The sequence below is a fragment of the Equus caballus genome, chromosome 5 (genome assembly GCF_041296265.1).
Source record: "Equus caballus isolate H_3958 breed thoroughbred chromosome 5, TB-T2T, whole genome shotgun sequence".
Classification (NCBI taxonomy): Eukaryota; Metazoa; Chordata; class Mammalia; order Perissodactyla; family Equidae; genus Equus; species Equus caballus.
The window spans coordinates 84,017,685-84,032,715 of NC_091688.1; the positions used below are offsets into that span (position 1 = coordinate 84,017,685).

The window sequence follows — 15,031 nt, forward strand, 5'->3', positions numbered from 1 at the left end:
AACAATAAATATATTATGAGTGGGTATGAGTAAAGTACTATTGGAGTTTGGAAGAATGGAAGATCATGTCCATGTGGGAGATGAGATGACTTCTTGGAGAAGGCATTTGAATGGAGTCTTAGAGGATCGGTAAGATTTCTGCAAATAGAGATGCAGGTAAAATTATTCCCAGATGCAGAGAATAGCTATTGACAAAGGTAGTATAGATCAATGCACATTTATAGACTGGAGTCTTTGGCTTGTGCCGGAAAAAAAAAAAAAAGAATTTAGATAAATGTAGTTGGAAATAGGGTAAGTAATACATTCTTTTACTCAGTTATGCAAGCTTACTATGAGTGCTAACTATGTGTGAGCACTGTGCTAGGAGTTAGGAGTACATTCATGAGATACTCAGACAACGGCCCCTTTAAATATGTAAACACTAAAAAATGCAACTCTGAAATCAGGGATGATGACAACACTGATTCTTCCCAATCACGGATAGGTCCATTGATCTGTGGCAACAGGTGGTACTTCAGTTTACAACTGTTACATAGAGCACGGGATTCAGTGTTTTTGAGAGAGCGCTCGTATTTCCAAATAGCATGCTTTCTCAATTTCAATCCAATTGTTTCTCAACCCAGTTTTAATTAAAATGAAGTGTTAGCGGGGTGATAGGGGGGCACTACGATATTTGCGGCTTCATTTTAAAAGTTTTGGTTGACGTCAGAATTTAGCGTTAGTATACATTAATTGAAAACAAAAGAAAGAAAAATATACTTAAAAGAGACACCGGTGATGATTTTTTGGACAAAACGATTCTTCTTTATGAAAAGAAATCGCTGCAAATTTCCTTTAAATAGCTAGCTCCCTGTGCAATTGAAATGATTCGGAACGTTTCTCGAACACGTTGCGCTAAGTGGGATACACTCGTATTCATACTTTGTCCGTCACAACAATCTTAGTTTTCTCTCAAGCTAGGACTTGCTGTATTAGACACACCTCGTGCCGCGGTGGCAATGGGGAGGGTGGCGAAGGTGATGGAGAGGCAGCCAGGAGGGCACTTTCCCTTTCTCCGTCTCCCCCAACGAGGCTTTGCAGCCTCCAAACCCAGACCCCTTCCCGCTCCTTCTTTCTGCAGCCTCAACTCGCCCTGCGCCCCACAGCTCCTGTGCTCACCCTCACCCACCGTCCAGCCGCGCCCCGCGCCCACCCTCCAAACGCAGTCCCGCAGCCGCGGCCCGCGCGCCCCGTCGCGGCCCGGGCTCCGGGGCATGCGCCGTGCGCGCCGCTACCCTCCCCCTTCCAGCGGCAGAGTTATGCCAAGTATGTGAGGAGCCCGCGAGGGCCAGCGCCGGTCATGGGGAGCCGCCGCCGCCTCCGCGAGCGCGGCTTTCTCCCGAGCGGGGCCCCGACCTCTCCCCGCGCCAGGGGCGGGCCTGCTTGCTGAGGCGGAGGGGATGGCGGACCCTCTGAGGAGGACGCTGTCCAGGCTCCGGGGGAGGCGGGGTCCCCGCGCTGCCGGGGGGCTCGGGCTCCGGGCGGCCGCGGCAGCTACCGTGGCGGCCTCCTCGGCCCCCTCGCGCGCGCACCCCGGCGGAGCCCGGCCGAGCCGGGAGCAGCCCCCGCCGTCGCCTCAGGCGTGGGGTCCCGAAGCGCGGGGGCCGGGAGGGCGAGCGGGGCAGGCGGGGGCGCCCGGGCCTCGGCCGCGCGGCGGGAAGGAGGCCGCCCCCCCGGGCCGCGGGCGCCCTCGCGCCTCTGCGCACCCCGCGCCGGGCTCCGAGGGCAGCGGAGAGGACGACCGCGACGACGACGAGGACGGTGCCGACTACTACGAGAACCTGCCCGGCGGCTGCCAGCCCGCGCCCGCGCCGGAGCCCGCGCCCGAGGGGGCGGAGGCGGAGCGGCGGCCCCCGCCTCCCCCGTCGGCGGGCTCCACCCCGCGGGCGGAGGGCGGCCGCCTGGAGACGGGCAGGCTGCAGACCCAGTTGCGAGAGGCCTATTATCTGCTGATCCAGGCCATGCACGACCTGCCCCCTGACTCGGGCGCGCGGCGGGGCGGCCACGGCTGGGCGGATCGCAGCTGCCCTGCGGGAGCCGGGGCGCGGGGCCAGCCGCCTTCCCCCTGCGGCGCTGCCCACCGCCCCGCCCGCCCTCGGGACTGGGAGCGGGGAGGCGGCGGCCGCCCTTGGCAGCAGGTGTCCCCGCCCCGGTCGCCTCCGGGGGAGTCGGGGGGAGGCCGCCTGCGGACTCCTCGGATGCGACTGTCCTGCAGCAGAAGCCTCGAGAGCCTCCGGGTGGGCGCCCAGCCGCCTTCCTTCCAGCGGTGGCCGAGCGACAGCTGGATCAGGTGCGGCGGGCGCGGGGACCGGGACGAGCCCCCGCCACGTGGAGGCGGGATGCACGGCTGGAGCGGAGGCAGCGCCCGGGCCGCGGCGCCGTCTGGCCTCCCGCCTCCCAGCTCCTCGCAGCCCGGGCGCTCCTCGGGAAGCCCTTTCGGGGACCCTGCGGGGTCCTCGGGGCTGCGCAGCGGCGGAGGGGACGGCCAGGAGGGGCTGCCCTTCCTCAGGCCGCCCGCGGTGACAGTCAAGAAGCTGCAGAAGTGGATGTACAAAGGGCGCCTGCTGTCCCTGGGAATGAAGGGTCGCGCCCGTGGGACAGCCCCCAAAGTCACAGGAACGCAGGCAAGCTCTCCACACCTGGGCGCTTTGAAAATGCGAGAAAGCCATGTCCTCGCGGTGCCTCCAGACCAAAGAATTACGCTGACAGGTAGGACACTTTGCAATCAAAATGCGCACACTTCGAGCCGTAGTAGTGTTTACCAACTGGGCTTCTGGCTAAAGAGCGAAGAGTAGGTTTTGTTTTTGCAGACAGGTGGGTGTCCGTGCCAAAGCAAGTGTCAGGTAAGTGGCAGCTTAATTCGATGTCGAGGGTACTTGGATAATGCATTCACTCGATTTGCCTTTTATTTTCTTTTAAGACAGTGGCATGAGGAACTTGGAGTTTTTGTTTTTTCTTCTCTAAGAACCCGTGTTTCTACTCCTAAGCACAACAGTGAGTAAAGGTTAAGTTCATCACACGCTTTTAGTAGGTTTAGAGTTGGGCGGGGCCGCCTTGATTTCTATTCTTTGTAGCTCTAGGCAAATCCATAGACTTTTGTAAAGTTTGTGCATTTGAATTTGATCCAGGGTAGACTTTATGGGCTTCATAAACTGTCATTTTTCTCATTACACCTTTTTTCCCTGTCTCTTCCAGGCACCCGCACATACAGACACTTACATGCAACCCAAACCAAACCAAACCAAAAATCTACCAGAGTAAAATTTCTTTTTAGTCAGGTAGGATTTCCTGTGCTTCTTTTCTCCACCTTTCCATCCCCTCACCCCCACCCCCCCCACAAAAAACCCAGCAAAGTCAGTAAGCTTTTTATTGTGGAAAATCAAGGGCCCTAGTATTTTAATCAAAAGACAAATGGCCCTTATGTACTTGTTAAGAAAGTGCAGACATTTAAAGTCATTTGTAAACTTAAGTATATATGTCCTTCCAATAGGATTTTGCTGCCTATTTTGTATGTCGTGATTTTTAATTTTCCCAGAAGATTTAGGTTATGAATTCTGGAAATCTCTTAATTATGTTCTAAATAGCAAAAATTCTCTTCTAAAAGTAGTACCTTCAAACTGAGCCAAAACCAACATGATCTTTCGAACTACTCTTAAATGTAAAGACTTTTAGTGAACATAATAACTCAGGTGTCAGTGATAATTTTAAAAATATTAAATGCTGAAATGTAAAAAGTTTTCACAGTACTTGTCAGTTTCTCTGGTAAGAATTAGAAATCTTACAGGACTGGGTTTATACACATTAACCTTGTTTAACCAGTAAACACAAAAACAGTGGGGAGAAACAAAGTTCACAAAACTTCTAATTATACAATGAGGACAAATCAAATGATTCATTTATTTTATTTTTTTTTTGGTGAGGAAGATTGGCCCTGAGCTAACATCTGTTGCCAATCTTCCTCTTTTTGTTTTTGAGGAAGATTGTCTGTGAGCTAACATCTGTGCCAGTCTCCTCTATTTTTCATGTGGGACACCACAGCAGCAGGACTTGACAGTGGTGTGTAGGTCCGCATCCTGGATCCAAACCCTCTGACCTTGGGCACCAAGTGGAGCACTGGGACTTAACCACTACACCACCGGGCTGCCCTCTCAAATGATTCATTTAAAGTGTCTACACACTTGAAAAGTTTTTTTCGAATCTATAAATCTCTAATCCAATCTAACCTGTCAATTTTTTCCCTCAAATTAATTCCATTTCACTTGAATAAAAGAGTAGTAGAATGTAAATTTTTTGCGACGAGACATGTACTTTTTGCTAAGTTCACATTAAAATGTGCATTTCCAAGAGTCAAGTATTTGTAATCATTTATTACATTTTATTGCCACTATATCTTTACCTTCTCTGATTTTGGTTTAGTTAACCCTTTGTACGATGGTTAAATGTTGGCCATAACACAAATCTGTATAAAACTTTAGTCAGGTATTTTTTACTCTTGTTGCAAAGGTTAAACATGTACCATATGATGACTTTTAATGCCTTCAGTTATAGTGTAAACATTCAAAGATTTTCAAGTAATAATAAATGTAGTAACTCTTAAGAATGAGTTCATTGATTTTTTTCATTGAGACACTAATTAAGTGAAACTAACTTTAAAAGAAATTAAAATGAAACATTAGAATTACCCCATTTTAGTATTTTAGATATTTTACAAGAAATCTAAGCAAAAGCTTCAATAATCTTTCGTTTAAACAACTTTCTTAGATGTTATTTCCTTTCCTAGCACCGGTTCATCTTCTAGGAAAAAGTAAAAATAATTTGTGCAATGTCTATCTAGTATAGATTTGGAGAATTTACTTTTTTTACACTATTTTTCATGAAGGTTAGTTGTACTTATTAAAACCATTCTGGATACTTCTTGTGGTTCGAATATAATCTTTATTACTCCCCCCAATGGAGGTATGACAGCTGTCATTCAACAACAACAAAAGAAACAGAGGGGTAAGTAGTTTGCCCTAGGCCACTCAAACTAGTATGTGGTTTGTATATGCTAGTATCTGGATTCCATCTATTATGTGGATTCAAACTCCGGTCTTTATGACTCCAAAACCCCTGTTTGTATAAGGTCAAAGAGACTCTAAACTTCTTTAGAGGTTTGATTCACTTAATTCTGCTAAGTTGCTTGAATTGAGGAGATGGATGGATTCCAACAAGGTTTAGAGGGGTAAGTAACTTCCCCAAAGTTGCAAAGAAGATGGAGGAATCCTACAATAGGTTTTAAGACTTTTTTTTTAATTAATGCTACATCCATTTTAAACTTTTACCTTTAAGTGTTTACTTAGTTCAAATTGATGTTACTTGGATTCTACTTTTAAACCATGTTTTCTAAAAAATTATTTTAAACCGTGTTTTCTAAAAAATTAATTGGGCAGTCCAGATGAAACAGTACATTCTTGGTTGTATAAAGATGTTAAATAGCCTAAAAGGCTTATATCACATTTTTCTATATGATATCATTTGTGAGTATTTTTTTCAAAATAAAGTTATAGTTAGAATTTGTAAAACAGAATAACTATATAATGGGATAGAGATACCTAATCTACTTAGATATTTTGGAAACTTTTGAGACTGTTTAACAAATGGAAGCCAAAATTTGTTTTGATTTCTGGCTCTTACTAAGAGCCACTAAAACTTTTGATATTGTAATAATGTCAGTGATTTGATGCAGTTGGGTATGTAGTGTTCACAGATTGGCCAATTTGTTCCTAATTGAGATGATTATTTAAGAAATCTAAAGTCATTACACATAGTAAATATCATCAAGTTTCTGCAAGTCTTAAGGTTACAAAGGAATTTTAACCTATTTGCTAACTATACTTCATTATGTCTTTATAAATAAGTTTTAATTAGCATATAGTACTCAGAAATAAATTCAAAAGTACCAGGTTGAGCTATTTTGGCCTTTTACTACTTTAGAAAATAATGAGCCTGCTTTGACTCTACTTTTCTTGCTTCATGATCTATGAAAGAAAAAATTTAGGGCATGTAACTTGTTAATAATTTGTCTAAAATCTTTAGACAATTCTTGTAAAATAGTATTAATTAGATGTGTGATCTTGTGCATTATATCTTAAAGAAAGTTGACACTTATAATGCAGATTGCCATCTATTTCTCTTTTCTCAATTATTTGTATCTCTAATTTATTATCTTTGTGAGCTGCATTATCTTGATGAACCTTTCCAACTAATTCTTTTATGTATTAGCCCTCTTCAAGAGTAGTAGCAATAGGCATATAATTTTTGACTGTCTTCTAGTGTTAAATTCCTCTCTGAGAAATTCTGTCATTGTGGCCTTAGACGCAAGTCCAGCTTTCTGGGTTTTTTTGGGGGGGGAAGAGTGCCATAGAACATTAGAGTTGCTGGTGGCAGGAAAACTCTGAGAACTACAAATTCAGCAGAAAATAATGTTGTGTTGATTTGAAAGTCCTATATTTCTAAGTGGTGTTTAGTTTTTGAGAATTACTAAGGCTATTTTCTAGACCTGTGCCACTCAAACTGTGGTTGACTGTTACAGAGCTGTGCTTTTCAAATCCATGTGCATATGAACTCCCTGAAAATCTTCTTAAACTGCAGATTTAGTGTGTATGGGGGTGGGACCTGAGATTCAGCATTTTAATAAACTGGCAGTGTAGGTACTGCTGTTTGGTACACGCTTTGAGTAGTAAGGTTCTAAGGTTCTCAGTGCCGCCAGTTACCTATCTTGATAAGTTTGTTAAAGTTTTGTAAAAGCATTCTACTTTTCTACTTTATTCTGATACTTGATACTTAAACTAACCTCTATTAGAGCAAACTGTTTGAGCTCTTTCTGCTTCAATTTTATTTGTGTGAATTTATGATTACTACTTGTGTGTGACAAGTTTAAGCAGTTCCCTCCATATTGGTCTCATCTGGTACTAAGAAAAGTGATATTTTGGAATCTGCAAGAGAGGAGGCCACGTAGAACAGTGGTTAACAAAATAGATTTTCTTGGTTTCTGATCAGACTCCACCACTTACCAGGCTTGTTACTGGACAGGCATAGCCCTGCCTTGCCTCAGTCCTCAGGTTGCTGTGAGGATGAAGAAAGATAATCCATTTGGTTCCATGCCTGGTGCTTAGTTAACTGTTATCAGGAGAAAGGCATGCTGACTTTGTGAGGAGAGTACTGCCTTGCCCCACATCAGCATGATTCTGGATGGAGAATGAAAGGATCACTTGCGGGGTACTGCCTTGAGGAGCTTTGGGAATTGAACTAGAGTTCCCCCCTTTAGGGACACTTATTTATTCTGTTCATCTTTCCTTCTGTGCTGCTTTTGTCTTGCTCCTCCCCGTTACTTTTGTGGAACTGAAAACAGTCTCAAAGTTTTCTTCTCTACTTTCCTGTCCCCAAAGCTATCACACAGCTTTTTTCTTAAGGGATTTTATTGCTAGTCACAAGGGAGGAAAAATAAGATACAAAAAGCACTTCTTTCCTTTTTCTTGTACCCCTTACCCCATTTAGATTTATCCAGGAAAGATAAAGACATATGTCTGAACACACTCATATAAACCTAAAGCTTAAGTTTATTATAGTCATTTCATCTGGGCAGCCAGGCTTGACTCTGTAAGCAGCACTGCTTGTATTTATTTAAACTCTAACACGACGTTCATAAGAATACTTTTATTTAGGATTTTTAATGAGAAGTAAGCAAAAGCAACAGAGTTTGTTTCTGCAGTAGAAAGTTAAAAATGATGAAAAGATGTCTGTAGATACTGTACATTTTCAATGAGAGTTCAAGTACATAATTTTTCAGAAAGTTTGCTGATGATTTTGAGCTGGGCACTCACTAGTTAAATGTTTGGTAATAGTAAGTCATCTAGGTTTATTAAGAAATAATAGTTGAGAGCATAAAATTGGCTTGAGTAGTTCACCACTATATAGAGTTTTTTTTTTTTTTTGAGGAAGATTAGTCCTGAGCTAACTGCTGCCAATCCTCTTCTTTTTGCTGAGGAAGACTGGCCCTGAGCTAACATCCATGCCCATCTCCCTCTACTTTATACGTGGGACGCCTGCCACAGCATGGTTTGCCAAGTGGTGCCGTGTCCGCACCTGGGATCCGAACCGGCGAACCCCGGGCCACCGAAGTGGAATGTGTGCACTTAACCGCTGCACACTTAACTGCTGTGCCACTGGGCCAGCCCCTAGAATATTTTTTTGAGTGAAAACTTTTAATTGCCACTTCTACATTTTCTTTAGGTTTTCAAAGTAAAATGACTTTAGATAGAATCGAATAATTATACTGTAATGTGTAGTTGCAAGAGAATAGACTTTTTTGCCTTGCAACTTTGCACATTTATTTTTATATTTTTTTTACTTGTGCCTTCTTTCAGCATGCATGTGTGTGTGTAAAATCTGAAGCTAAAGGTAATTTTTAAATTTATACCAATAGGGTTTAAGATTAATTTTAGCACAAAAAGGGAGTGAAGGGAAGATTGCAAACAGCTTTCCATTTCTGTATAATTTACATTTATATGCATCTATTTAATTAACTGAGATATAAGTGAAAAGCTTTAAATTATTTATAAATAGTTTCTCAGTAAAATTTGCCGCCCTAAATAATGTATTGCTTATATTCACTTAAAATAACTAAATCAATTTGGCCTTTATCAGAAATTTTAATAATGCACCTGTTTGTCTCTAAATTTAAACTTCAGCATCATGTATTTTGAAATATTCAGCAATAGCAGTCAGACTATTTGGTTTCAAGTTTTTGCAGTTTGGAGTTTCATGAAAAATAGTTGCAGTGTATCTCACAGTGTAATTATGCCTTTTAATGTTACACCCTCATTAAATGCTAATGTCAATAGAAGTATCAGTTGGCTTAAATATGGGATGCTGTTAGCTTTATTTTTCTCATTGCGGTTCCTTGGAGTGTAGTACTAGTAAAAGTCTGTTTATTTTATATATAGTGTATGTCAAAAAACTCTAATAGAACTCAAAATAATGTGTCTATATAAAATTTTGCATGTTTTGAGAGACATCTGAGAAAAAGGTAATGTTAGATGTGGCTCATAGCCATTGTAAGTTGTATGATTTTATACTTTTTGTTTCAAGTTTATAATTGTGTCAAAACTACATATAATATTCTGCGAAGGTCTGAAATGGTACTCAATAATATGGGATTTGGGCTAAAATGTGAAATTGATCTAGATTTTAATGCATTTGGCAAGAGGATATGGTCATTAAAACCCAGGAGCCTCAATGATGCCTGAGTATGTGTTGATTTTCAGTTCTGAATTTTAAGTGTAAAGGACACAGAACCAAAGAAAGACTTGAATCTTCAGGTTTTCATTAATTAAATCAAACGAAATCAATTCAAGATATTTATTGAATATCTGTTACGTGTTTGCATGTTAAATCCTGGAGAGAGAGGTGGGTATCCCTTAGTGGTAGCCCAGGTGTACAGCTATGAACTCTGCAGTCAGAAGAGTTTATTTTGAGTGCTGCCTTTTCCCTTCACCATCTGGGTGATCTTGGGCAAGTTACTTGACTTTTCTGAATAGTACTATATAGTTTTCAAAGTATTTTGAACATTATCTCACTTAATCCTTACCAGCAGCCACCCTACAGGGTTAACTGGTTGACATTATTGCCATGTTCAGAGGGTTGCCTACTTCCCTGTGTTTAGTGGGTATCATGGTGTGGGGAGATGGGTAAGAGCATGGATTTCAGGGTTAGACAGACTTAAGTTTGAATCCTAGGGCTAACACCTTGACCATGCTCCTCATATTTTTTGAAGCTCATGGAAATAATTATACCTGTCTCAGGATTGTTGAGGAGGTTCAATGAGGTTAAGGGCTTCCTTACTGCTTTCTCTCTCGTTCCTGGCGCATAATAGGCAATCAGTAAGTATTTGCTGAGTAAATAAATGTCTGGCATAGTAGGCGTTTGTTCATGGGAGCTTCCTTCCCTTCTGATTCCTAGTCTATTCCTGCCTCTGGAACTAATTGAACTTGAAAACTAGTTTGTGTTTAAGGTTTTTTGGGGTTTTTTTGTAATTAATCTGGTTGGTTGGGTAATGTATAGGATTAAAAAAGGGCAAATTTACCTCTTTTTTTTTTTTTTTCCAGTGAGGAAGATTGGCCCAGAGCTAACATCTGTTGCCAATCCTCCTCTTTTTGCTTGAGGAAGATTGTTGCTCAGCTAGCATCTGTGCCAGTCCTCCCCCATTTTGTATGTGGGACTCCACCACAGGATGGCTTGATAAGTGGCCTGTAGGTCTGTGCCTGGGATCTGAACCCACGAACCCCAGACCACTGAAGTGGAGCATGCGATCTTAAACACTATGCCACCAGGCTGGCCCCCCAAATGTACATGTTTTAAAGGATTTTTTTCAGTAGAAGGGAGGTTACTGAAAGCCATGATTATGCATGAAGCTGATTTTTTTATTGTTATTAAGCTCCTCATAGTTGAACATGTTTTTATCACTCTGTGGTATTAGACTATTATATTTTACTTGCTGTAATACTAAGATGAATCAACCACATTCCCGAAGTAGTATAAGACCATAATTCCTTAATTCACAAGCCTGGCATGATCTTAAATTTTAAGAAATGTTATTTTTTTTTAATTGTATGTAGTGAATTAGTATTATGATATATATTTAGCTTATTGATTGTTATTGGAGCCAGCTTTACACCACTCTTTGGAAGCATAAATATTTTTCCTCTTTATGTGGAATTAATGTTATATATACATTATTAGAGTCTTATCACATTATATTAACACACACACATATCTCAGTATTTGATGTTCCCCCCTGCAAATTCCTTCAGGGCAGAGACTGTTTTCTTCATCCATATATTCTTGCTGCTTAGGTGTGTGCCTGACCAATAGCAATAGCTGTATTGTGCTTCATGAGACAGGATACCTGCTTCTAATCTGGGCCTGCTTAAGGGATTTTTATTTTTATTTTTGCCCTAGATATTTAGAACTTAAACCCTGCATAAGATACTACTGTACTTTATGGTTAAGAAATAAATGTTATTTTGAAATTTTAGTAATCAGTAAGGCATTTAGTATGAAGTAAGTCACACTTATTTTTATTCAAAGTTAATCTTTGTCTGAAAAGGTAAGAACATTACCTGTGTTTTCTGAAGACTTCTGGTCCTTGTAGTAGTGAGTTTAAAATTATTTAAATATTAATTGAAGCCATGCTGTATACAAAGCGTCCTATATAAGCTTTTTACAAAGTGTGTTTTGCTTAGAGAAGGCTTTGTTAGCACTTTATAAACGTGATTGTTTATAAAGGCAGTCTCAGAGTTTGTTCATCCTTTTTCTTAGAATTCTTGTGACACTTATACCAGCAATCTGATTTCTAAATTATAGAAGTCATTTTTAGGTAGAAAAATCCAAAAATTTTCTTGTTCAATTTTAATCTTTGAATGTGATTAATACTACTTTTCTTTTTTCTTTTTAAAGATAGTACTTTAATAACCGGTCTCAAGGGACATGTCTTTCCTGGTATACAGGCGTTACATTCTACCTTCCTTTTTTCTTTGAAACAGATTTATTTGAAAATATGTATGGGTCTACAATGAAGAGACGAGAACTTGAAGATCTCAAGGATAATATTGGGTTCAGAGGTCATAAGCCACTTAACAGCATTACTGTGTCAAAGAAACGCAATTGGCTATATCAGAGTACTCTGAGATCTTTTAATTTGGAAGAAGAAAATAAGAAATGCCAAGATATAAGTAATTTATCTGTCTCCCCCCTCTCTCTACCTAAACATCAGCTATCACGACCTTTCCTCAAATCATCTGAAGAATATTGTACATATGTGGTGTGTAATGCTACAAATTCTTCATTATCAGGAAACTGTTCTCTAGACTTTAATGAGGAAAATGATGCAGATGATGAAGGAGAAATATGGTACAACCCCATTCCTGAGGATGATGACTTTGGGATATCAAATGCTTTGAGTTTGGGTGAGGCCAACTCTGCTGTTCTGAAGTTTCCTGCTGTCGGTTTGAGAGTATTACCTGGTAGCAACCTAATGAAAGTAGAGCAGCGTACTGAAGACTCGCTCTGCTCCTCTGAACACACAGGCGATGTTCAGACCACACAGTCAAATGGAACGAATTCTGTAGATTCCATCCATTCCACAGGGTTTGGGCAGCAGTACAAGCAAAGGCTTGGACACAAGACACAAGAAGGTATAACGGTGGAGGACACTCCCTTGGTGAAATCTCCATTAGCAGGTAAAGATGAGCATGTATCTGCCTTTTCTTTCTTCTCCGTTTTCCAAATCTTTGGTAGTAGCTAAAACTAAATAGAGATGTCTGTCATAGCTATGTACTTTATCTTACAAAGTGAATGTATTTTCATGAAAATAAACTCAAAAAAGTTTATAAACATTTTTATGTATGTGGCGGTTTAATTATTCCTATCACAGTCTTGGTTTTGTCTTCTGGTGTGCTTTAGTATGTCAGTCTTTTTTTTTTTTTTCCTTTTTTTCTCCCCAAAGCCCCCCGGTACATAGTTGTATATTCTTCGTTGTGGGTCCTTCTAGTTGTGGCATGTGGGACGCTGCCTCAGTGTGGTTAGATGAGCAGTGCCATGTCTGCGCCCAGGATTCGAACCAACAAAACACTGGGCCGCCTGCAGCGGAGCACACGAACTTAACCACTTGGCCACGGGGCCAGCCCCAGTATGTCAGTCTTTTGAGATAGTAATTTTTCTTTTAGTTGAAAGAATGGAAACATGAGGAGTAGAAGAGAAAGATATATTCTTTATGTAAATCATATTTTGCTTCATTCATTCATTCATTCATTTGCTCACACTTGGTCTGGCCACAGGTGAGAAGTTGTACTTTTAGTGTACCAGTAGTCATTAGTTTGTGTTTTTACGCCTATGTTTCCTCATGAACAAGGAAAAGGAGAAGAGAAAAAGAAATGAGAGGTAGAAGTAAATACCTTGCCGATGGGTTCTGCAATAGTTAGGGAACCCAGAAAGCAAGTAATTGAAGTTTGATTCATAGTACATTGAACCATATGAAGCTGCTAATATTCAACTGTTTTTGATCTGCAAAAAACAGCATTTCATGTGGTTCATCCTAATGATTTTATTCTTCCTTGATTGCCTGCGGTTTTGTGATGTGCTTCTTTTCAAATTTAGTCCCAGGTACCCTACCCAGGAAACAAAGCATATGGCACATTTAGTTGCAAATATCAGATGTTGAATAGAAAGTAATTATGTTTTATAGGAAGTCATTTTAATTTATAAAATTTGAAATGATACAGAATATTCGAAGATGTGAGGTATAGCAGGTGCTGTCAGTACCGTGTCCATATCCCTTGGGTTTTATTACTTATTTAAATGGAGACAGCCTATTCCAACCATCAGTATCTGCATCTCTGCTGGAGGGCTCTCTCTGGAAGTGGTAGAGGGAGCCTAGGAGGGCCTCTCAACCAGGACTGACAGGAGTTGGGTAGGACTACCGCAGCTCCTCTGCCCTTGAGTGGGATAAATCTGCATTGTTTCTCAGAGTTTTCTCATGCGTTTAGGCTCCACTTGCCCATAGTGGTAGCAGGCTTGATAATTCACCTTGAATTTCACCTGGTGTTTGTGGCTGGTATCCTTTTCTCTGAGATATGAGGAGGCGGAGTAAATGTTATGTTAAGAGAAAAAGCAAGTTATAATACAGTGTGTCCTGTATGATGTCAATTTTAAAAGAAGCACTGAAAACTATACTAGAAATATTAGTCTAACCCCCCTCCCGGGGGTGTTGGGATTGAAGGTAATTAAAACTGTGTGTGTGTGTGTATGTGCATTTCTAATTGTAGACTGATTTTCCAGAGTTAATGTTTGTTTCTTTTGTAGTCTGGATGGAGAGAGGAACAAATACTATGTAAAATAACAGTTTGGAACACAGGCTGTGATCAGGATGGAGTGATGGGAAGGCGTGCAGGGGTATAGCAGATAGTGATGCCTGTGAAATGTTGCCAAAAGGCAAGAGGGAATGAGGACAAGAGCAAAGCTAGAAAGCCACTGTCTAAAGTGATACACACTTTGATTTAGGTTACTGCCTTTAAACTTTTTTTATGTCTGTGGCAAATTGTGAAGCTGGAAAGACTGAGAGACATTACAAAAAGACCCCCCAAAACTTGTAAGTACAATAGGGCTGTCATTTATGTGTCCTTACTATCATTCTTCTCTTAAACATATTATTAGAATATAATAAGCACAATCCTAAATTAACCAAAGGAAGTAGACAGTTTATTTATATGCTGTCTCCTTTTGTTTAAGTTTGATCAGAAAAGTTACCTAGTGATCTGTTTTCTTTAGCAATATTGGCAGAAGACTGTTGAGAAATCGGCAAAGAGAATGGTCGAATTTCAAAATAAATTTTTGATCAAGGAATAGGAGAGCTGAAGTATTTTGAATATAAACAATTTTTTAATCATAACAGAATTAGGACTTGTTTTTTGCTTATTAACTTCTAGATGTACATGTGTCTTTTGTCTAGTTGCAATCATAGTGGACTATTTTTGGTTTTTGCTATTTTTACTTGTATCTTCATCCTGTATTATTCATGAAAATTAATGTTATTGTTTCCCAGTCTTTATAGTATTTAATTGGGTTGACGTGCCCTAGTCTGTTTGACCGGTTCCCTAATGTTGGGCATTAATAGATTGTTTCCTCCACTACTGTGGCAATGATTTTCGTTAGGATCTTTTTTGCTTCCTTGGGACTGAGTACTAGATTCATTACTGGGTCTTTATGGCCGGTAACTACTATTGGTAATTCCTTTATTGTATTTCCTAAAATGTTTACCAATTTGCAGGCAGCCAACAATTGGTTGGTTGGTTGAATAATTCATTTATTCAATAAATGCTGAGTCTCTGCGGTTTGCCCGTTACTGTTCCAGGTGCTGAAGGAGTGTGCCAGTTTCACTTGATTCTAGCCTGCGTCA

At 40.9% G+C, this 15,031-nt stretch overlaps 1 protein-coding gene across 5 annotated transcripts in view; it reads left to right on the plus strand.

Annotated features, from left to right (window-relative positions):
- The first annotated feature begins 1,300 nt into the window (after nt 1–1,300).
- Nucleotides 1,301–15,031, plus strand: part of SYDE2 (synapse defective Rho GTPase homolog 2) — a 49,240-nt gene continuing 35,509 nt past the window's right edge. Inside the window, exons 1-4 of one of the 5 annotated variants that reach the window (XM_070268757.1) lie at nt 1,302–2,748; nt 11,622–11,810; nt 11,931–12,044; nt 12,165–12,317. In XM_070268757.1, coding sequence (XP_070124858.1) covers nt 1,440–2,748; nt 11,622–11,810; nt 11,931–12,044; nt 12,165–12,317 — 1,765 coding nt within the window. In that variant the 5' untranslated portion in view covers nt 1,302–1,439. Of the gene's footprint in view, nt 2,749–11,621; nt 12,318–15,031 lie in introns of all 5 variants that reach the window. The other 4 variants (XM_070268756.1, XM_070268755.1, XM_023641743.2 and 1 more) reach the window with 4 other exon arrangements.